The following is a 22,548-nucleotide window of genomic DNA, read 5'->3' as shown; positions in this document are numbered from 1 at the left end:
TTTTAGCAGTTACAGCTCCGCTCTGTGCCAATATGCAGAGAGGACAGATACACGGTGCCAAACACGGTGCCAAATAAGTATCAATGTTCGGTTCCCAGCCCTATCTGCGTGAAGTTTTAAAAAACTATAACCACATTTGAAACCACTTCATCGGCATCGCTGTGACTCACTCACTCCTGATATGAGACTAGATATCGTCTTAGATTTTGAATATCATAGTTTTGAAATATGGCATAAATGTCGTCTTTTCCTGGTTTTAAAGGCCGCATTACAGTAAAGTACCAGACTGTTGTAACTGTTCTGTTATTGGCCTTTACCCAGTCATTATATCCACATTACTGATGATTATTTATCTAAAATCTCATTGTGTAAATATTTTGTGAAAGCACCAATAGTCAAAACTACAATATCGTGGTATCGGTAGAAGTATTTTGTCAAAAATATCGTGATATTTGATTTTCTCCATATCGCCCTGCCCTGTATGGCAAGTGGTGGTGGTCCATAGAAGAACTACAGGTTGATTGGTAGTCTACATCAGGCTACATGTTGATTGGTAGTCTACATCTGGCAAAATGTTGATTGGTAGTCTACATCTGGCTAGATGTTGATAGGTAGTCTACATCAGGCTATATGTTGATTAGTAGTCTACATCAGGCTACATGTTGATTAGTAGTCTACATCTGGCTACAGGTTGCACTACAAAGTCAATTACTTGAACAGTGCAGTGGTAATTTTAATAAATAGAGATTTGAACCCTTATTGAAATTTGTTTTGTGTAAATTGTTAATTGAGCAATGGGAAAATAATCGCTAATTGAAAAATTAATCGTTAGATTAGCCAACTAATCGAAAAAATTATCGCTAGAGTAATAGTTTAAAAAAATAATCGTTAGGGACAGCCCTGCTAATAACATAACGATAGCCTCTCTGAGCAAGTGCAACGCTGATGCTGTCATGCACACGGCACGCAAGTTCATGAGGGTGAGGGGCTGGAGGCTAGGGATGGGCATTCAATTACATTTCTTAGTCGATCGTCGGGAGAACTAACGATCGACTATCGATTAAACTTACTAACTACTAACTAAAATAATAAATAAAAGAATCATGTTAAATAACAACTTAACCAAAAACATATTACTCAGATCTGACAGGTTTTGTCAAAATGTAACTCAAAACTATCCAAGGCACGGACAAAGCCTAATAAAAAATAACCAGTAGGCTAACTCACAACTTCTGCACCAGTCTACTGATGTGTGTTGAGAAAGATAAGCATGTTGATATGATCTGGGGTCAGAAGTGACCGCTACCTGGTGACCGTCAGTCCAGCTGCCCAAAACAGCCGCGTTGCCGGGATGCACAGGTACCTCCGCGCTAACTGGGCCAGCCCGGGGAACCTTACTGCGTTCTTCTTAGTGAGTTTCTACCAGTCGAGTGAAGGTACGTCGTGAGGAAATGTGATATGTTGGTTCCAATATCCATCTCAATGAACTTGCAGATCCCTTGGGTAATTTTCTCTGCTCGTTGTGCATTGCAGCTCCTCCATGCTAACGCCAAGTTTATGCTAGTTTGAGACCAGGGCTGAAACGATTGATCAAATAATTTGATTACAAAAAATCCTCGAAGCAAAATTTTTTGCCTCGAAGATTTGTTAAATCAATGTAGTTAAAGTTATAAGAATCACTGTGTTTCCGCAAGGAGGATTATTACTAGCGCACAAGAGGTTGGCGCTTCTGGACACAAGACTGACGGCCCAGATTACGAAGGAAGACAAAAATAGCGAGGGTCTAATATAAGAGACAGTTGAGAGAAAACAGAAAGGTTGGGATCATTTTACGCTGCAAACTTGCTAGCAGCAAGTTTGCAGCGTAAAATGATCCCAACCTCACCTCTGTAGAAAACATCCAGTGTAGTCATCCACGGAGCGGATGGACACAAGGTAGCTAACGCTGCTGCTCTCATCCACCGAGCGGTTTACACAACTAGCCTCCAGCATGCTACTCTGCTAATAGACATGTTTTACACAACTAGCCTCCAGCACGCTACTCTGCTAATAGACATGTTTTACACAACTAGCCTCCAGCATGCTACTCTGCTAATAGACATGTTTTACCCATCCCAGCCCCCAGCAAGGCCACTTAATATGCATGTGAATGATGTCATCATGCCGGTGAGGACATGCCCTGCATTTTTTATTCTCTCTCCTCACTGTGTATTAGGGTATTAGGCTTCTGAAAGTGTGTCCCCCAGAGCAGTGTAGTTACATGGACCTGCTGTTAGCTTTGTACCGTCACATTCACCCTCTGGTCAGTGAACAGCTCTTCTGCATATCCAGTGCAAAGAGCCAGAGGCATGAAGGGGAAGGGGGTGAAAAATTAACATTTGGGCCACCAAAAATGTACTATTGTAATGTATTTTCTAAGGGTCTTGGAATTTGGCAATACAATTTTTTTGCTTTTTCTAAAAGAGGAAACCTGTCTTTTGTATACAAAAGACAAATACACTTTTTTAGTAAACAGCAATAAATATTTACTATTGCTGTTTACTAAGTATTTCTTATCCGATTACTCGAATAATCGATGGAATAATCGGTAGAATTCGCTATTACTAAAATAATCAATAGCTGCCGCCCTAGTTGAGAGCAGGGTGCACCGCGGCCGCCACAGACATTAACCAGGGTCGGGTGCTCTTTGTTTAGTGGTCGGCTACATCATTTGAGTCGTGGCCGTGTTGTACTTTAACACGGTATCTCAGAGACTGCAGTGAACTAAGGTTTTTTAACCTCTAAAATGGTCCCACGCCACACTTGGCTGTGTCCTCTTCATGATTACTTTTGAAATCAAAACAGAAACTCGCAGCCAGGTAACTGAGTATGGAGTTAAATATTGCCCCAGCTGGTCAAATGTTTAATTGCTGCCACACTGTGAAATTAATTTCATTGCTTCAAGACTCACACTACACAACCAGCATTAATTTAATCGATAACAAATTAACGTGATCAACAAAATTCATAATCAATTATCGCTCGTCGATTAATCATGCCCATCCCTAGTGGAGGCAGCTCCTCTGTGTGCGCTGTAAAAAAATTTAAAAAATACACCGTTGTATACTATATTTTTACTTATTTAACTGTATAGTAAAGTCCAAAGAGTGTTTAAAAAGTGCAATCCACATGTTTACATTTTATTACAGTAAATAAATAATGTAAATGCTACTTAGTGTGGTAAAGGCACATTTGTTTTTATATTTCTGCAATCTGCACTTTAGTTTGTGTGATGAGTTTCTGACTTTCTTATGAATGTTTCCACCAGGCTTGGTCAGTGCTCAGTATACTACTGTGATTGAAGTAGTTAAATACAAGATGTCATTCATATAAACTCATGCATCACCTAATTTCATCATCACATCCAGGCCTGGCCTCCAGGAAACCATTTGTTTAATCCATCTAATCTATAAAATGATTTATTGTTCGTCTTTGTTGAATAATACAGAAAAAGAGCTTAAAAAATAATCGCATATTAAATTGTAATCGCAATATTTGGGAGAAAAATAAATCAAAGTTTTTCAAAAATTGTTCAGCCCTACCTACAGCCTTCCAATCTAAAAGATACAGCACAAAAGATGCCCCATTTCACACCATGCTTTGCGCTAGCATTATTTTGTAACTGCTTATTTCTCAGCAATTAAACATTAAGTATTATACATTCCTGTGTTTGTCATTATCTCCGCTATCAGAATATGCCAAAAAAAATGTTAAAAAATGTTGCACTGCCACAGAGTATTATGTGCACACTAGGGCTGGGCGATAAAACGATAACGATATGTATCGCGATAGACACATAATCAATATCAATAGAAAATGCGGTCGATAAAACGTTCGATAACTTGTTTTTCTTCATCAGAAGAAACCAGAGGTTGTGAATCAAGTTTGGTTGCATGAACAAAGGCCCTCACTCTCTGGCAACCTAGCAACGTGGGGAGTGACACTGTAACAGCCAATCATGTAACAGTATCATGTTTGGTTGCGCCACATCGCTGTCTCGTGTTCTTCAATAACAGAACCGGCGTGAAGTGGAAAGTGAGTGCCGCAGCGAGCGAGGAAATCGTTGATAAAACAGGAAAAGTAAAACACTACAAGCAGCAGACCACCATGGAGAGGTACTCTGCATCAGCACCTTACTAAACACTACAAGCAGCAGACCACCATGGAGAGGTACTCTGCATCAGCACCTTACTAAACACTACAAGCAGCAGACCACCATGGAGAGGTACTCTGCATCAGCACCTTACTAAACACTACAAGCAGCAGACCACCATGGAGAGGTACTCTGCATCAGCACCTTACTAAACACTACAAGCATCAGACCACCATGGAGAGGTACTCTGCATCAGCGCCTTACTAAACACTACAAGCAGCAGACCACCATGGAGAGGTACTCTGCATCAGCGCCTTACTAAACGCTACAAGCAGCAGACCACCATGGAGAGGTACTCTGCATCAGCGCCTACTAAACGCTACAAGCAGCAGACCACCATGGAGAGGTACTCTGCATCAGCACCTTACTAAACACTACAAGCAGCAGACCACCATGGAGAGGTACTCTGCATCAGCACCTTACTAAACACTACAAGCAGCAGACCACCATGGAGAGGTACTCTGCATCAGCGCCTTACTAAACACTACAAGCAGCAGACCACCATGGAGAGGTACTCTGCATCAGCGCCTTACTAAACGCTACAAGCAGCAGACCACCATGGAGAGGTACTCTGCATCAGCGCCTTACTAAAAGCTACAAAGACATAACGGAGGCAGACGTGCTGAGCACTGTCCAGAAGCCAGGTTACCAACCTAGCACTAAACTGCAGAAAATAGTTCCTTCTCAGGTTTCTTATATTTAACACTTTGCACTATTTTATGACACTTTATTAAGCATTTCTTACTTATTCTTTAATTTTGCATCTTAATGTTAAGAGATAATTGTTAAGTGTTCATTGTGATTTTAGACCTGTTTACATTTTAATTATTTGAGTGTTTTCCATGGTTGTGTTGACATTTCTGATTTTATAACTGAGGGGATTATAATCAGAGCAGGGTTAAGTTCAAAATAAAAATGTTTAAATTTAATATATTTTTCTCCTGGTCCTTATTTTAAATAGGTCATAAAAAATAATAATTATCGATATCGACCGATATGAAAAACTTATATCGTCATACAGTTTTCAACCATATTGCCCAGCCCTAGTGCACACACAGGGGTGTATATACAAAGTGAAAACTAGGTGTTGAAATTAATCAAATAATCAATGCATCAAATCGTGGACATGAACGATGTTGCATCAATAATCACAAGGCTCATAATCGATTATTTCTGTTTATAATGTAATGTAGGCCTAACAACATTTCTGTTTACATATTCTGGTATGTTTTGCCATTCAGGAGGTGCCATGTGCTCAGTGCTGTAGAGTTTTATGTATCCAAGTTATTTAGTATTAGAGCACTGCAGAATGTTTGGTTTCTGAAGCTTGAAAAGCTATGAATTAAATATAATAATACATGGCTTTAATAGAAACATTTGACGCATCGTGATGCATCGAATCCAATCGCTGAAATGATAATCGTAATCGAATCGGGAGATCAGTGAAGATTCACACCTCTAGTGAAAACCATAATATATAGGGATGCCCTGTTGGCACTCTGAACAGCCATTGGTACCCCTACCGACATCAGACTACATTACTTAACCCTAACCCTTTTGTTATATGTATATGTAAAGGGACAGATGCCAACAACCAATAAAAAGCATTTTGATTCGAGAATCAGACCAATAATCACTTATATAATTACAATTTGCAACATCTAAACAAAATCAGTAGTTACCATCAGTCATAAGCTTTAGCACCTTAGATAATGTTAAAAAATTTTTGCTGTAAACTTCGATTAATTACATTTTTTATTTATAGTATCAAATCATAAGAGTTATCTCGAGACACTTTACAGATAGAGTAGGTCTAGACCAAACTATAATTTACAAAACCCAAACAATTCCAGTAATTCCCCCAAGAGCAAACATTAGCAGTGGCTGTTGCGACAGTGGCGAGGAAAAACTCCCTTTTAGGAAGAAACCTCGGCAGACCCAGACTTTTTGCATTTGATCAGTGCAAAGAAGGGGAGCGATTTATTTTACAGTAAATGATTACAACATTTTCATCTAAAATAATAACAAGCAGCCATGAAACACACAGAGTGATAGTTGTGGCACGGCGGCCAAGAACACAAATACTTTTTGTATGTATGTGTACTTTTCTTTAGTAGATCTACCTGAAAAAAAAAATTATAGAACCAAGCTGATAAACAGATAGATGATAGTAATGATGACACAGCGGCCATGAGAGATAATTAAAGATAGGAAGGCACGGAGGCCAAAAACACAACACAGAATAAAATAAGAGAGATCATGTTTTTAGAGGAAAGAGAACTACAGCTTCTGCTGGAATGAGCAACAGTTGTCAGTCTGAAGTAGAAAGAGTGCAATGTAGAGATGTAACATCCAAAATACTGTATGTGTTAATGTAACACAGCAGCCGAGAGAGAGAGAGAGAGAGAGAGAGAGAGAGAGAGAGAGAGAGAGAGAGAGAGAGAGAGAGAGGTTGGGAGAGACAGAGAGGTATAGAAAGAGAGGTAGAGATAGAGGTATAGAGAAATATATAGAGAGATCGAGAGATAGAGCGAGAGCTGGAGATATATAGAGAGAGGTGGGGAGAGAGAGAGAGAAAGGGACAGCGAGAGTGAGAAAGAGAGGGAGTGAGAAAAAGTGAGATTGAGTGGGTGAGATAGATAGATAGATAGATAGATAGATAGATAGATAGATAGATAGATAGATAGATAGATGGCACGGCGGCCAACTCAGAAAACAAAAGACGTTTAAAGAAAATAAAAACTTACTTTTGTAGATCTACCTGAAATTACAAACAAGATGGGACATGCTCAGATATGGTTTCACGTTTGGTTTTAATAACCAGAAATATGAGCAGCATTACTGAGCAGCTGATGTCTTTAATAACCAGAAATATGAGCAGCATTACTGAGCAGCTGATGTCTTTAATAACCAGAAATATGAGCAGCATTACTGAGCAGCTGATGTCATTAATAACCAGAAATATGAGCAGCATTACTGAGCAGCTGATGTCATTAATAACCAGAAATATGAGCAGCATTACTGAGCAGCTGATGTCTTTAATAACCAGAAATATGAGCAGCATTACTGAGCAGCTGATGTCATTAATAACCAGAAATATGAGCAGCATTACTGAGCAGCTGATGTCATTAATAACCAGAAATATGAGCAGCATTACTGAGCAGCTGATGTCTTTAATAACCAGAAATATGAGCAGCATTACTGAGCAGCTGATGTCATTAATAACCAGAAATATGAGCAGCATTACTGAGCAGCTGATGTCATTAATAACCAGAAATATGAGCAGCATTACTGAGCAGCTGATGTCATTAATAACCAGAAATATGAGCAGCATTACTGAGCAGCTGATGTCATTAATAACCAGAAATATGAGCAGCATTACTGAGCAGCTGATGTCATTAATAACCAGAAATATGAGCAGCATTACTGAGCAGCTGAGGTCATTAATAACCAGAAATATGAGCAGCATTACTGAGCAGCTGATGTCATTAATAACCAGAAATATGAGCAGCATTACTGAGCAGCTGATGTCATTAATAACCAGAAATATGAGCAGCATTACTGAGCAGCTGATGTCTTTAATAACCAGAAATATGAGCAGCATTACTGAGCAGCTGATGTCATTAATAACCAGAAATATGAGCAGCATTACTGAGCAGCTGATGTCATTAATAACCAGAAATATGAGCAGCATTACTGAGCAGCTGATGTCATTAATAACCAGAAATATGAGCAGCATTACTGAGCAGCTGATGTCTTTAATAACCAGAAATATGAGCAGCATTACTGAGCAGCTGATGTCATTAATAACCAGAAATATGAGCAGCATTACTGAGCAGCTGATGTCTTTAATAACCAGAAATATGAGCAGCATTACTGAGCAGCTGATGTCATTAATAACCAGAAATATGAGCAGCATTACTGAGCAGCTGATGTCATTAATAACCAGAAATATGAGCAGCATTACTGAGCAGCTGAGGTCTTCTTACCTTATGAAGGGATTAAAGAAGGACATCCTGCTGTCTGGTGAACTTCTATCAGACAGGTTTAGTGTTCATCTTCTTCTGGAACTCCTCCTGTGGGATTCAACAACAAACACATTCAATACACAAATAGAACACAGCTGATACAAGCTGTTATCTCAGTAAAAATGAGGTAATAAACTGATTTACACACACACACACACACACACACACACACACACCTTGCATCATTACATTTAAAAAAAAGCCAACAGCCAATCAGAATAGGCCATACAAATTTAAGAATTACACACCCGTCACCGAAAACACCTTGCATCATTATATTAAAAAAAGCCAAAAGCCAATCAGAATAGGCCATAAAAATTTAAAATTACACACACACACACACACACACACACACACACACCTTTAACGGCTATAAAGGGGGTATGTCACCGAAAACACCTTGCATCATTATATTAAAAAAAGCCAACAGCCAATCAGAATAGACCATACAAATTTAAAAATAAAGTCTAAATTATTCATAACAAAATTAAATATATACCCTAATAAAGTATTAGTAAGTGAAGTTCACATGGAGGAGGACCAGTTTCTCCTTTCTGTAGAGGAACTCTAAATTAATGACTGCTGATTGAAATCACCTGTTCACTCGGCAGTGAAAACAGTGAAAACACACTCCCTCTGAAGTCGACACAAACACAGAAAACTCACCCGAAATGTCTCCATTTCTGTCTCCACGGTAACACTGACATATCTCCGTTAATTTGTCCACAGGTCCAGGTCCAGATTCACTTTGGTTCGAAAAAACGGTAATTTAGGGCGGGACAATGACCCGCTGCAGGATGGCAGCTAAGCTTCGCGGCTCTGAAGTTACCGGAGCACCTCCTCCTCCTCAGTTGCTTGTTTAACGGCGGATGTGGACTAAAGTTACCGGAGCAGGGAGGGGCGGGGCTATATAAAGGTAACCCTACGGAAGCCCAGAGGGGGCGGGGAGATTTACAGGAGAGGCAAAGTTTAATGAAAAGGAATTCAAAACGATTCCTAATCCTAATAATGTTAATAAAACATTTAAATAATGTTTAATAACAATATTTATTATATTAGGTATTTAATGAGTTCATTTAAACAGAACTTACCTTTACCTGTCTCTTTTTAATATTAAGTAAATAAATAAATAAAATTAGTTTCTTTTACCAACAGTCACAAAGGGCTTTACACAAAACAGAAAACAAAAAAATCACCATAACACTATTTAATAATAATAATAATAATAATAATAACTAGAGAATGAAATTTCTGAAGAAATTGCGGTGTGAATGCTGTATGTTGAAAGGCTGATTCTAATGCTTGATTCTCGTAAGAAGGTGAAGCAGTGAGAATGGTTCAAAAAGTGGGAATGGGTTTAATTAGTATGAATGTCCTTGAAAAGTTGAATAACACCAATAATGTTTGAAAGATGTGGAATGTATTGATATAAATAAGTAAATAAATGGCAGATGGTTTGTAGGAAGCCGCTAGATGGCGGCGCAGACGCAGCTTCATGACGCCCTGTGTCTCTCCAGATTCTGCAAATTAGTAGTAATAGGCTTGTTTATCTCAGCTTAGCGTACATATCGTACTCCCGAAAGGAACTTTTGGACATCGGCTCCTGCAACTCTGACGCCGTTATTAGCATACTTCCAGAGATCGCTAAAACAACGGCACATCCGAAGAACAACGCTCCATCTGGAGGGCTCTTCAGACGGACACGGAAACATCGCCGCAGAGGGTCTAACGCTAACGTTACATTGCTGATTTGCACAACAGTCCCACATTTCTCTGCCTTGAATGGACTCCATGCATGTATACAGTGTTAACTAAACTCCATTAGCAGAGAATTTCGTTTGATATCAGTGCATAACACTACTTGCTTTTGAGACACATGCTTTACATATACCGTCCTGTATCACACAGGGACACCGGAGGAAACCCAGCAGCTGATCCACTTTCGGGCTGAAAACGAGCAGTAATCATTTGTAATTCATTCCTGTTCATGTACTGTGGTGGAAGTTTTCCTTTAAGCAGCAGATTAAAGCATAGTTGTATCAATGATAAGAATGAAAATGAATAAAAGACTGTTTGAGAATTAAACCAAAGTTTGGTCTTTGAGCATTTATTTACATTTGCAAATGCAGAGAAAACAGTTTCACAAGTACCACGGCACATCTGAAAGGGTCTTCTAACCTAAAGTCTAAACATCCAAACATCATATAACTTAATAGCTTAATAGCTTCTGTAGCTTCTTTAACTTCTGCTAGCTGTCCCCCGTCAGACCCCGAGCAGCCGGGCGAGTGGGTGACTGTCCGAGGGAAGCGTAGCGTTAGATCTAGACCAGGGACTGCACATGATGACGGTCGCTCTAAACCGGAGCGTCTTCGCCTCTCTAACAGGTTCTCCCTACTCAGTGATACACCTGCTGAGAAGCCAGCTCTGGTTATTGGGAGCTCTATACTGCGATATGAGAAGCCAGCTCTGGTTATTGGGAGCTCTATACTGCGATATGTGAAGCCAGCTTTGGTTATTGGGAGCTCTATACTGCGATATGAGAAGCCAGCTCTGGTTATTGGGAGCTCTATACTGCGATATGTGAAGCCGGCTCTGGTTATTGGGAGCTCTATACTGCGATATGTGAAGCCGGCTCTGGTTATTGGGAGCTCTATACTGCGATATGTGAAGCCAGCTCTGGTTATTGGGAGCTCTATACTGCGATATGTGAAGCCGGCTCTGGTTATTGGGAGCTCTATACTGCGATATGTGAAGCCAGCTCTGGTTATTGGGAGCTCTATACTCTGCGATATGTGAAGCCGGCTCTGGTTATTGGGAGCTCTATACTGCGATATGAGAAGCCAGCTCTGGTTATTGGGAGCTCTATACTGCGATATGAGAAGCCAGCTCTGGTTATTGGGAGCTCTATACTGCGATATGTGAAGCCAGCTTTGGTTATTGGGAGCTGTATACTGCGATATGAGAAGCCAGCTCTGGTTATTGGGAGCTCTATACTGCGATATGTGAAGCCAGCTCTGGTTATTGGGAGCTCTATACTGCGATATGTGAAGCCAGCTCTGGTTATTGGGAGCTCTATACTGCGATATGAGAAGCCAGCTCTGGTTATTGGGAGCTCTATACTGCGATATGTGAAGCCAGCTTTGGTTATTGGGAGCTCTATACTGCGATATGAGAAGCCAGCTCTGGTTATTGGGAGCTCTATACTGCGATATGTGAAGCCAGCTTTGGTTATTGGGAGCTCTATACTGCGATATGAGAAGCCAGCTCTGGTTATTGGGAGCTCTATACTGCGATATGTGAAGCCAGCTCTGGTTATTGGGAGCTCTATACTGCGATATGTGAAGCCAGCTCTGGTTATTGGGAGCTCTATACTGCGATATGTGAAGCCAGCTCTGGTTATTGGGAGCTCTATACTGCGATATGTGAAGCCAGCTCTGGTTATTGGGAGCTCTATACTGCGATATGTGAAGCCAGCTCTGGTTATTGGGGGCTCTATACTGCGATATGTGAAGCCAGCTCTGGTTATTGGGAGCTCTATACTGCGATATGTGAAGCCAGCTTTGGTTATTGGGAGCTCTATACTGCGATATGTGAAGCCGGCTCTGGTTATTGGGAGCTCTATACTGAGATATGTGAAGCCGGCGGCCCCGGCGGCTACAGTACCTACGGTCATATGTGGCCAGAGCAGCGATATAGAAACCCATCTAGAGCTGCTGGCTAAAAAGAAGCGTAAATACAGTAAGATCATACTTCACGTAGGGGGTAATGGTCGTAAATCAGAGATCACTAAATTGAATGTTGAGTCACTTTGTGCATACGCAAAGACAATGTCGGACTCAGTAGTTTTCTCTGGACCCCTGCCAAACCTGACCATTGATGAAATGTACAGCTGTACGTCATCCTTCCACCGCTGGTTGTCGGGGGGGTGCCCAGCTAATGATGTGGGCTATGTGAATAACTGGGGGGCGTTCTGGGGAAAGCCTGGTCGATGGAGAGACGGCATTCATCCCACCTGGGACGGAGCCGCTCTCATATCAAAACATCTGACCGAGTTTATCAGACATAAACCATGACAACCCAAGTTTGATATTAGTAATCAGGGGTGCAGTACTACGCGCCCCCCTGTGCTTCCGTTGGAGCAGTCACCCACTCATAGTCTAATAAGCACGGTGTCTGTCCCCCGACTCAGATCGGTTAAATCAAAGGTAAACAAAAGATGCGCTATACTTAACAACCTAATTGGAATTAAAACGACTGCAACGATAGAACAAAATAGGAAAATTAGATGTGGACTATTAAATATTAGATCTCTGTCTTCTAAAGCAGTATTGGTTAACGAGTTGATATCAGATAATAAAATTGATTTATTTTGTCTTACTGAAACCTGGCTGGGCCATGAAGAATATATTAGTCTAAATGAAGCCACTCCTCCCAGTCATATTAATACTCAAATTCCTAGAGGCTCAGGCCGAGGAGGGGGAGTTGCAGCCATCTTTGATGCAAGCCTGTTAATTACTCCTAAACCTAAATTAAATTATAACTCCTTTGAAAGTCTTGTTCTTAATCTTCAACATCCAAAATGGAAAACATTACAGCCAATTATATTTGTTGTTATTTACAGGGCTCCAGGTCCGTATTCTGAATTTTTATCTGAATTCTCAGAGTTTATATCATGTTTAGTCCTTAAATCAGACCAAGTACTTATTGTAGGTGATTTTAATATCCATGTGGACATTGACAACGATAGCCTTAGTACTGCTTTCAACTCATTACTGGATTCAATCGGTTTCAGTCAGAGTGTGCACAAGGCGACGCACTGTTTTAACCACAACCTCGACCTTGTGCTGGTATATGGTATTGAAATTGAGGATTTAATAATATTTCCATGAGAATTCGGGTATTATCAGATCATTCTTTAATCCCTTTCAATTCTTACTACCTGACTATATTAAATTAGATAAAAGCTTCTACACCAGATGCCTATCTGACAGTGCTATAGCTAAATTTAAAGAAGATATTCCAACAGCATTCGACTCTATGTCATGCCTTAAAGAGGTGATATTATGCTTTTTGGCTTTTTCCCTTTCCTTAACTGTGTTGTATATGTTTTTTGGGCATGTAATAGGTTTAAAAAGTGAAAAAGCCCAAAGTCCACCCCAAAGGTAGTTTCCATCTCCAGCAGAAAACACTGTTCACAAACTGCTCCCAACAGCTCTATTGTAGTGAAGCCTTTTCTTCCGTGACGAGCTGACGTCAGCTCGTAACAGAAGTTATAAAGCTCGCCTAGCTGCTAAGCTCCCCTCCCCCCCACCACCACCACTAATTCAAGTTTGTTAGACCCAGAGCGGCTGGAGAGTTGAGAGTCTCGGTCATGTCCAGGAGACGCTGTATTCGTCAGTGCACGGGGAAATTTCCTCTTTTTCGTCTTCCAAAACACAATGAATTTAAGAGTCGGTGGTTAAAATTTGTTTTTGCACTATTCCCCAGGACTACAACCCCAACCTTATGTTGTGTTCTGTCCATTTTACGGAGGACTGCTTCCTGAACCTGCAACAGTTCAATTCAGGATTTTCAAACCGTTTAATTCTGAAAGACAGTGCAGTTCCGACTCTGTCTGGCCATCCTGGAGATTCAGAACCACAACCTGTAAGTACGCTAGCTATATTTTATAAACCTTTACCAAGTGTTCAAGTGGGCTGTTGAAGTGGGCAGGTTGTAGCTAAACTACAGCTAGCTAAAGCTGTAGCTAATGTTATATCCGGTGTGAAATTGTTTAGCTCATTTTTAACAGATTATTTTTTTAAATATGGCGATGGGTTGTGTATTTAAAGATGTGAAATATTGCTGTTGTGTGGATGTGCATTTATGAGTAACTTTTACCAGCTGCTGTTACGGTGGCAGTGAAATGTAGCCTCGTTACAAAGTTAGCAGAAGCTAACTTTTTAGCTAGCTAGTGCTAACGTTTTGTGTTCAAACCGTTTTGTTCAAAGCTTTTGAACACAATTACGTAACACTGCATTAAAATCGGCTATCGCTTTTCAGTCAAAATATGTAGAACAGTGTACAAGTGTGCACGTGAAGGTATGTTTAGAACGTTAATGCTACTTTACAGGTTGATTGGTAAGGGCGCCGAAACCACTGTATGTCTCAGCTAATTTGGTAGTGTTGGCTAACGTTCTTTAAAGTGGTAAACGACACGTGCGTTTAAGTTGCTTTTGTTACGTGGAGACCGTTGTCCATAACCAACAGTATATTTGCTCCCTACTTACACAACCGGGGCTTTGACTAGCAAAAGGATGTCATGTGGTGTGTTAATTTGTTTATATGCTACTTGTGCTGTCTCCTGATTTCACAAGGGATAAGAACGTTAGCGTTACAGATACTGACTCTTTTCATCTGATAACTGTCTTATTACAGAGTACATCACAGCAGCACCTCGAAACCCCACACCTTTCCACTACATTCCATGACATAGGGTGCCAGACCGAACCACCACAAAATATGTCAGTGGGCATACAGTCCAGTGCTCCAAAAATGAGAACAGTCGGCACACAGCTATCCATGGGTACGCTGAGGGCTTCCATGAGAAGCAAAGGTAAATAACAAAAACATCACATGTTTTTGTATTTTTAGTTCACATGCAGTACCTGTAAATGCCTTACTCTGCTGAAAACCCAATATATAATAAACATGAGGATTTCATTTCATTATTGTAAAGAAAAATATTATTTACGTTTTTCCTTTTTTTCTTAGGCACCCAGGCAATGGTGCCCTGTGTTAGTGTTTACACTGAGACCATTTCAAGCTCCCCAGAATTCACCCCGATGTCTTCAACACCAATAAGACCCCAAGATTACAGACCTCGCAAGAGACCTCGTCTTGAGTTGGAGGAGGAGGAGGAGGAAGAGGGAAACACCTCAACAGAGTTGCAGGCTGAGCCACAAGACTCAACATATATCCCTGGTGACTCTGTTCTAACGGACGAATCTGCCATGTCGTAAGTTCGATATTTGTATTACATTTCAGTATGACTTATCAGCAGAAACGTTAAACTTGGTAGGAAAGCTAAAGCAAGAATGTATTCTTTCTGTTTTTTTTAAGGTCTGAGCCAGTGTCTACTTATAAGGATGATAAGTACATTGTTTTTGAAAGTTGCTTAAGGGAGCTTTTTCAAAGCTGTCCTGTATGCAAGAGGCAGTGTGACGTTCAGCTCCGAAAAATGGGAACGTATGTGTCATTCACACAGCTCTGCCCACACTGCAACTATTCAAGACAGTGGCAGAGTCAGCCTGTTGTAGGAAGTACCCCCGTCGGCAACCTACACCTGTCAGCGGCAACATATTTTACCGGTTCATCCTTCATCCAACTGGAAAAGGTATTGCTATAACTATTTAATATGAAATGGCAATCACTGTACTGTTGTCACAAACGTACCAATTTTACATGTTTTCACAGATATGCAAGGCCATGAATCTTCAGATTTTCCAGTATGACACCTTCAGGAGGCATGCTAGGAGTTTTCTGGAGCCAGCCATAATCCACAAATGGAAGACGGATCAGCAACATCTTTTTCAAAAGTTACAACATGGAGGAAAGATTGGAGTCAGTGGAGATATGCGAGCTGACTCCCCAGGTAAGACAAAAGTCCCAAAAGTCTGTTCTTAAAAGCATGGTACTTAAACAAAGCCTTGACATGGTCTTTGTTATATAATCTTCAGGGCACTCAGCAAAGTATGGGAGCTACACACTCATGCACCTAGACAGTAACCGCATTATTGACCTTCAGCTTGTTCAGGTGGGTCCCATATTTATTTATTTTTTTGCCTTGCAACATGATGATAGATGATTCTGTATAGCTTTCAATGTCTCACATTTATATCTATGCATTTTTGTCCCACCACCAGAGCAATGAAGTAGGTGGTAGTTACCACATGGAGAAGGAGGGCCTTAAACGCTGCCTCGATCTACTGGATTCAAACGGTTTGGTGGTGGACTACATTGTCACCGACCGTCATCCACAGATCCAGAAGTATCTGAGGGAGCGCAGCATCACCCACTTCTATGATGTGTGGCACTTTGAGAAAGGTACGTCTTCATCTTTGTTTATGTCAGTGTGGCTCATTAACATACATTGTGTTTAGTTATTCATCAAAGAATGTCCGGAATATCAATTTATTGCATATGTACTTTCTGCAAGGTTTGTCAAAGAAACTTGACAAAGTTGCGCAAAACAAGGACTGCGGGGTGTTGAAGAAGTGGCTGCGTAGCATCAAAAGCCATGTCTACTGGAGTGCAACATCGTCAACATCAGGGCCAGAGAAGGTAGCCAAGTGGATGTCGATTGTCAACCACATCCAGAACGTGCACTTGCATGAAAACCCTCTTTTCCCACAGTGCCAACATCCTGATCGAGTGTCAAGGGATCCAAGTAAATGGTTTCAACCAGGTATGTAAACAAAATGTGATTAAAAGAATTAAATTTAAAATGCAAAACCTTTTTTGCTTATAATATTAATAACAAAAACAATTTCACCCCAAATGCCCTTTATAATGAAATATTATTGCTGTATTTACTGTGTTAATGGGCTGCAATTTTAATAAAATGTTTTCTAATTTTATTTAAGGGTCAATGGCGCTCTACAAAGTGGAAAAAAAAATCCTGCTCAATAAGAGAGTTGTCAAAGATGTGGAGAAGTTGAGCCACCACTACCAAACATCATCCCTGGAGGCTTTCCACAGTTTGATCCTTCGCTTCACACCCAAGAATGTGGTTTTCCCTTTCATGGGCATGCTTTGCAGGTGATACAACGAATACATTCAGTAACATTATACACCACAGCTACTGCCCAATGGCTTATATACTGTATACAAAATATCAAAATTGTTGTGTCACTTCAGTTTGCAATTGTATTTTTGTAGGTTGTACCTTGCAGCCATGCACTACAATGAAAATGCAGACCGCGAGCAAGCCACAACATCTGCAGGACAACCAGTATTCAAGGTTGTGTTTCCCAAGTCCAGGAAGGGGGAGGTGACTGCGAGGCCAGTAAAAACAGACCCTACATACAGTAAGTTTTAAACTACTTTTATTTATATAACAAATAATGTAACATCAATAGAGACACATTGAATATTTACAAGTAGTGTTAACTTTAGAAAAACATCTTTTGTAATTACAAATAGTGAAACTTGTGTGTGTGTATATATATATATATATATATATATATATATATATATATATATATATATATATATATTTGTGTGTATATATATATATATATATATATATATATATATATTTGTGTGTATATATATATATATATTTATATGTGTGTATATATATGTATATATGTATGTATATATATATATATATATATATGTATGTATATATATATATGTGTATATATATATATATATATATATATATATATATATATATATATATATATATATATATATGTATATATATATATATATATATATATATATATATATATATATATATATGTGTATATATATATGTATATATATGTATATATATATATATATATATATATATATATATATATGTATATATGTATATGTGTGTGTGTGTGTGTGTGTGTGTGTGTGTGTGTATACAATTGTATTGTAAACGTAACAAATAAATAGTTAAGGCTAAAAAATAAATATGTAGAAATAAGGTGGCGTCTGAGAAGAACGCTCTTCTTAAGCACTTCAGTGATTATTTATATGCATTAATTCACAGAATATGTGGAAGAACTTATGAGGCTGGTTTTCGAGGAGGTGTTTGACGACCCAACGCCATTTGTTGAGGTGCTGAAACTGATCCCCATCCCCAAGGACCTGGCATCGGAACATGAGAGACCCTCAAAGGAGGAAGTGGTTGCCCGCCATCTGTCCCGCTTTGTTCAAGGGACAGTCGGAACCGCACATACTATGCACCCGGATCAAGAAACTGCAGGCGTATCCGGTACAACGCCTGACGGGATTACCACCCTAACAGTCCTTCTCAAGTAGCCCCAGCACCAGTTGACAAAGCCAAGATAGGCAAGGTGCCTGTAGCGCCTGTATAGACAGGATTGGACAATAGTGAACATCACTCTTATTTATAGTGTATATTTGTATTTTTTTCCTATTATGTATATTAAGATTGTTCTATTTATATAAGCGTTTCAACATTTGATAAAAATAAAGACATTGTAATTGTGATTAGGTCTTTGGTTTATTGGTAAAATAAAAATAATTTTATGGGAGAGTTAATTACATGTTTTAAAAACGTACTCTTTTTCTGTTCGACACCTCAAAGGTCCATAGTCTGCTCTGTATATAGTGTAGATGTTCCGCAGAGTGTAGTGGTTCAAACAGGTTGGCTCCAAGTCTGGATGGTAAACCATGCAGGTAGGTGGGACAGGAACCTGTTGCATTTGTGTAACAACCTAATAATAAAAATAAGTAACTCATTTAGAATAAATATTACCTGAGGAGGCAACATTACTGCAAAATGGAGATACTGATTGGTGAAGCTACATTTATTTGTTAACCTTGTATGTATAAAACAAATGGTGTTGTCAAAGATCATAGAAATGATTGGCTCCTATAATATAATTGATTACAAATAATTACATCCAGGAGGTGATGTGACATGATGATACATTTTTACACAACGGTAAAAGTAAACCTTACAACACATTTTGTAGTATTTTACAAGAGGAAGGTTAGTCAAAATCATATCCACTTTGCATGGCTGTTGTATACGTTCTAATATATTATAATTACCATTTGTATTTCTTGGCAACAGATGTTTTCAACTTCAGTGGACATGGTCGAGCAATTTCCACAAGTACACCTAAATATAAAATAAAAAAACGTTAGATCCCCTCCAGACAGTCAAAGGACATAAAGTTGTAATAGAGACAGTGCAGAATTCAAACTGAAATGCTTAATTAACTTACCACTCTGAAACATCTTGCTCCAGTCTAAGTTGTGAAGCTGGTTCGGGTTCTGTTTCGGGATCAGACTCTGGTTCGAACATGTATGGCTGAGCTGAAGCCATGGTTACCGGTAAATAGATGCTAGATCGTATAGTTTGTTTTGGATCACACTATCATGCTATCAGGGCCCGCCCTACTCTGCATCTAAGTGGCTAGTTGTCCTTACCTAGGTACTGCGCATGTGTGATTCAAATCAAAGATGGGATAGCGGTAAGATGCTTCACTCTGTAGCTAAAACAGAGAGCTCAACAGTCTCTGTTGAAATAGAGTAAAACAGCAGATGCAGCAATGTGCAGTACAACAAAAATATGATGCTTTTTGAAAATGAAACCATGTAAACCTATTCTGGTACAACCTCTAAATACAATTATGAACCTGAAAATGAGCATAATACTGTATCACCTCTTTAACATAACAGAGGACCTCTATGTTAACCTCAGTCCCTCTCAAATTGATACATTTGTAGACGGTGCTACGACTTGCCTACGGACGACCTTAGACTCTGTTGCTCCCCTGAAAAAGAAGATGATGAAGCAAAGTAAATTAGCACCTTGGTATAACTCCCAAACTCGCAAATTAAAACAAATCTCGCGAAACCTCGAATGTAAGTGGCGTTCCACAAAAGTGGAAGAATCCCGTTTGGATTGGCAAGAAAGTCTCAAAACCTATAGGAAGGCCCTAAGAAAGGCCAGATCAGACTATTACTCATCACTAATAGAAGAAAACAAGAACAACCCAAGGTTTCTTTTCAGCACTGTAGCCAGGCTGACAGATAGCCACAGCTCAACTGAGCCATCTATTCCTCTAGCTCTGAGTAGTGATGACTTCATGAGCTTCTTTAATGATAAAATTACAACAATTAGAGATAAAATCCGTCACCTTTTGCCCTCAACTTCTAACGGTTCACCTTTAAACGCAGAGTCGCTAGAAATAACGACTAGTCTCAACATATACTTAGACTGCTTTTATCCTATAGACCTTCAACAATTAATGTTAAAGATATCTTCAGCTAAGCCTTCTACCGGTTTCTTAGACCCCATCCCAACGAGGCTACTTAAAGAAGCGTTACCCGTGGTAAACACTTCACTACTAGATATGATCAATATGTCCTTATTTACCGGTTATGTACCGCATTCATTTAAAGTAGCTGTGATAAAACCTCTTCTGAAAAAACCCACCCTCGATCCTGAGGTCTTAGCAAACTATAGACCTATATCTAACCTTCCCTTTCTATCCAAGATCCTTGAGAAGGTGGTTGCTAATCAGTTATGTGATTTTCTACATAGCAATAGTTTATTTGATGATTTTCAATCAGGATTTAGAAAGCATCATAGCACAGAGACGGCACTGGTGAAAATTACTAACGACGTTCTAACTGCTGCAGACAAAGGACTTCTTCTTGTTTTACTAGATCTTAGTGCTGCATTTGACACTATTGACCATACCATCCTGTTACAGAGACTGGAACACTTAGTTGGCATTAAAGGAATTGCTCTAAGCTGGTTTAAGTCCTATTTCTCTGATCGATCTCAATTTGTTAATGTTAATGATAAATCCTCCAAGTACGCGAGGGTTATGCATGGCATTCCACAAGGCTCAGTGCTTGGACCAATTCTATTCCCCTTATATATGCTTCCTCTAGGCAATATTATTAGGAAACACTCAATTAACTTTCACTGTTATGCGGATGACACCCAATTATACTTGTCAATCAAACCAGACGAAACCAGTCAGCTAAACTAAATTTCAAGCGTGCATTAAAGATATAAAATCCTGGATGACCTATAATTTTCTGATGTTTAACTCTAACAAAACTGAAGTTATTGTACTGGGACCTAAACACCTCAGAACCTCATTATTTAAAGACATAGCTACTCTGGATGGTATTGCCCTGGCCTCCAGCACTACTGTCAGAAATTTAGGAGTTATTTTTGATCAGGATATATCCTTTAATGCCAATCTAAAACAAACCTCAAGAACAGCCTTTTTTCATCTTCGTAACATTGCCAAAATTAGGAATATCCTGTCTCAAAACGACACTTAAAAACTAGTCCATGCAGGTTTTACGTCCAGGCTGGACTATTGTAATTCCCTACTGTCTGGTTGCTCAAATAAGTCCCTTAAGACTCTCCAGCTGATCCAGAATGCTGCAGCGCGTGTTCTCACAAGAACTAAGAAAAGAGATCATATTTCTCCTGTACTAGCCTCTCTGCACTGGCTCCCTGTTGAATCCAGGATTGAGTTTAAAATCCTTCTCTTGACCTACAAAGCTCTAAATTGTCTAGCACCATCATATCTAGAAGAGCTCCTAATACCCTATTGTCCCACTAGAGCACTGCGCTCCCAGAATGCAGAGTTACTGGTGGTACCTAGAGTCTCTAAAAATAGAATGGGAGCCAGAGCCTTCAGTTATCAGGCTCCTCTCCTATGGAACCAGCTCCTGATCTGGGTTCGAGGGGCAGAAACTGTAATCGCTTTCAAGAATGAACTTAAAACTCTTCTATTTGATAAAGCTTATAGTTAGGGAGTGAGGAGTTGCAGTGTTCACCTAACTGGCCCAACTGCTTCTCTTCATAATTGTTAGATTAATAATACATAACAAAGTAGAGGGAGGCAGGCCAGCCAAGCCCGATCCGGCAGGGGGAGAGTTCTAAGCCCGAAAAAGCTACCTCTCCTTATGACCTGTCTCTCTTAGTTACGCTGTTATAGTTACGCTGTCATAGTTCTAGACTGCCGGGGGACTTCCTTCCTTCCTTTGACACACTGAGCTGCTCTCTCCTCTCCCTTTCTATTACTATTACTATTACTATTTGTGTGTATCCCATCCCAGAAATGGTTGTTACTAATCCTAGCTTCTGGGGAGTTTACTCCCCGGAGTCCTTATGTTTTTTCCCCCAGCGTATTTCCTTGGAGAACGTTGGCACCAAGATCCTGGTTCCAGCTGTCGCTGTGGTCCTGCTGCACTCCCTGCCAAGCTCAGCGGTGCCCTGCAATGTCATGCAGCTTCCTGCTGAACCCTGCAGCTCCCCGCTACATCCAGTCCCTGTTCCATTATTAATGTGACTATTATTGCATCTAGACTGTGGTCTAGAGGGAAAGGTTACTGGCCAACAGGCATCAGACTGGGGTCTAGAGGGAAAGGTTACTGGCCAACAGGCATCAACTGTGGTCTAGGTTACTGGCCAACAGGCATCAGACTGGGGTCTAGAGGGAAAGGTTACTGGCCAACAGGCATCAGACTGGGGTCTGGAGGGAAAGGTTACTGGCCAACAGGCATCAGACTGGGGTCTAGAGGGAAAGGTTACTGGCCAACAGGCATCAGACTGTCTGGAAT

The 22,548-nt window shown here is 40.0% G+C and overlaps 1 protein-coding gene and 1 long non-coding RNA gene across 2 annotated transcripts; one reads left to right on the top strand and one right to left on the bottom strand.

The window, feature by feature from the left end:
- Window positions 1-13,699: 13,699 nt before the first annotated feature.
- Window positions 13,700-18,240, top strand: LOC114564263 (uncharacterized). The gene is made up of 11 exons (XM_028591512.1): window positions 13,700-13,866; window positions 14,638-14,815; window positions 14,974-15,217; window positions 15,322-15,595; window positions 15,676-15,853; window positions 15,939-16,015; window positions 16,125-16,305; window positions 16,418-16,666; window positions 16,845-17,019; window positions 17,140-17,288; window positions 17,969-18,240. Exons 1-11 carry the CDS (start codon window positions 13,726-13,728, stop codon window positions 18,238-18,240), a joined length of 2,118 nt encoding a protein of 705 aa, XP_028447313.1. The 5' UTR covers window positions 13,700-13,725.
- Window positions 18,241-18,571: 331 nt separating this feature from the next.
- LOC114563584 (uncharacterized) lies at window positions 18,572-19,273 on the bottom strand. The gene is made up of 3 exons (XR_003693667.1): window positions 19,176-19,273; window positions 19,000-19,069; window positions 18,572-18,659 (listed from the first exon to the last, which is right to left on the bottom strand). It is a non-coding gene; the product is annotated as an uncharacterized LOC114563584 (long non-coding RNA).
- Between the last annotated feature and the right edge of the window lie 3,275 nt (window positions 19,274-22,548).

Source organism: Perca flavescens, chromosome 11 (assembly GCF_004354835.1).
Source record: "Perca flavescens isolate YP-PL-M2 chromosome 11, PFLA_1.0, whole genome shotgun sequence".
NCBI classification, from domain to species: Eukaryota; Metazoa; Chordata; class Actinopteri; order Perciformes; family Percidae; genus Perca; species Perca flavescens.
The sequence above is the reverse complement of the archived record's forward strand: the minus strand, read 5'-3'. Positions and strand labels throughout refer to the sequence as shown.

Excerpts from the sequence above, each read along its gene's own strand:
- LOC114564263 (XM_028591512.1), top strand. The coding sequence starts at position 13,726 with ATGTTGTGTTCTGTCCATTTTACGGAGGACTGCTTCCTGAACCTGCAA. Across the intron at positions 14,816-14,973 it reads GGCTTCCATGAGAAGCAAAG|GCACCCAGGCAATGGTGCCC; the intron begins GTAAATAACAAA and ends TTTTTTTCTTAG. Across the intron at positions 17,289-17,968 it reads AAAAACAGACCCTACATACA|AATATGTGGAAGAACTTATG; the intron begins GTAAGTTTTAAA and ends ATTAATTCACAG.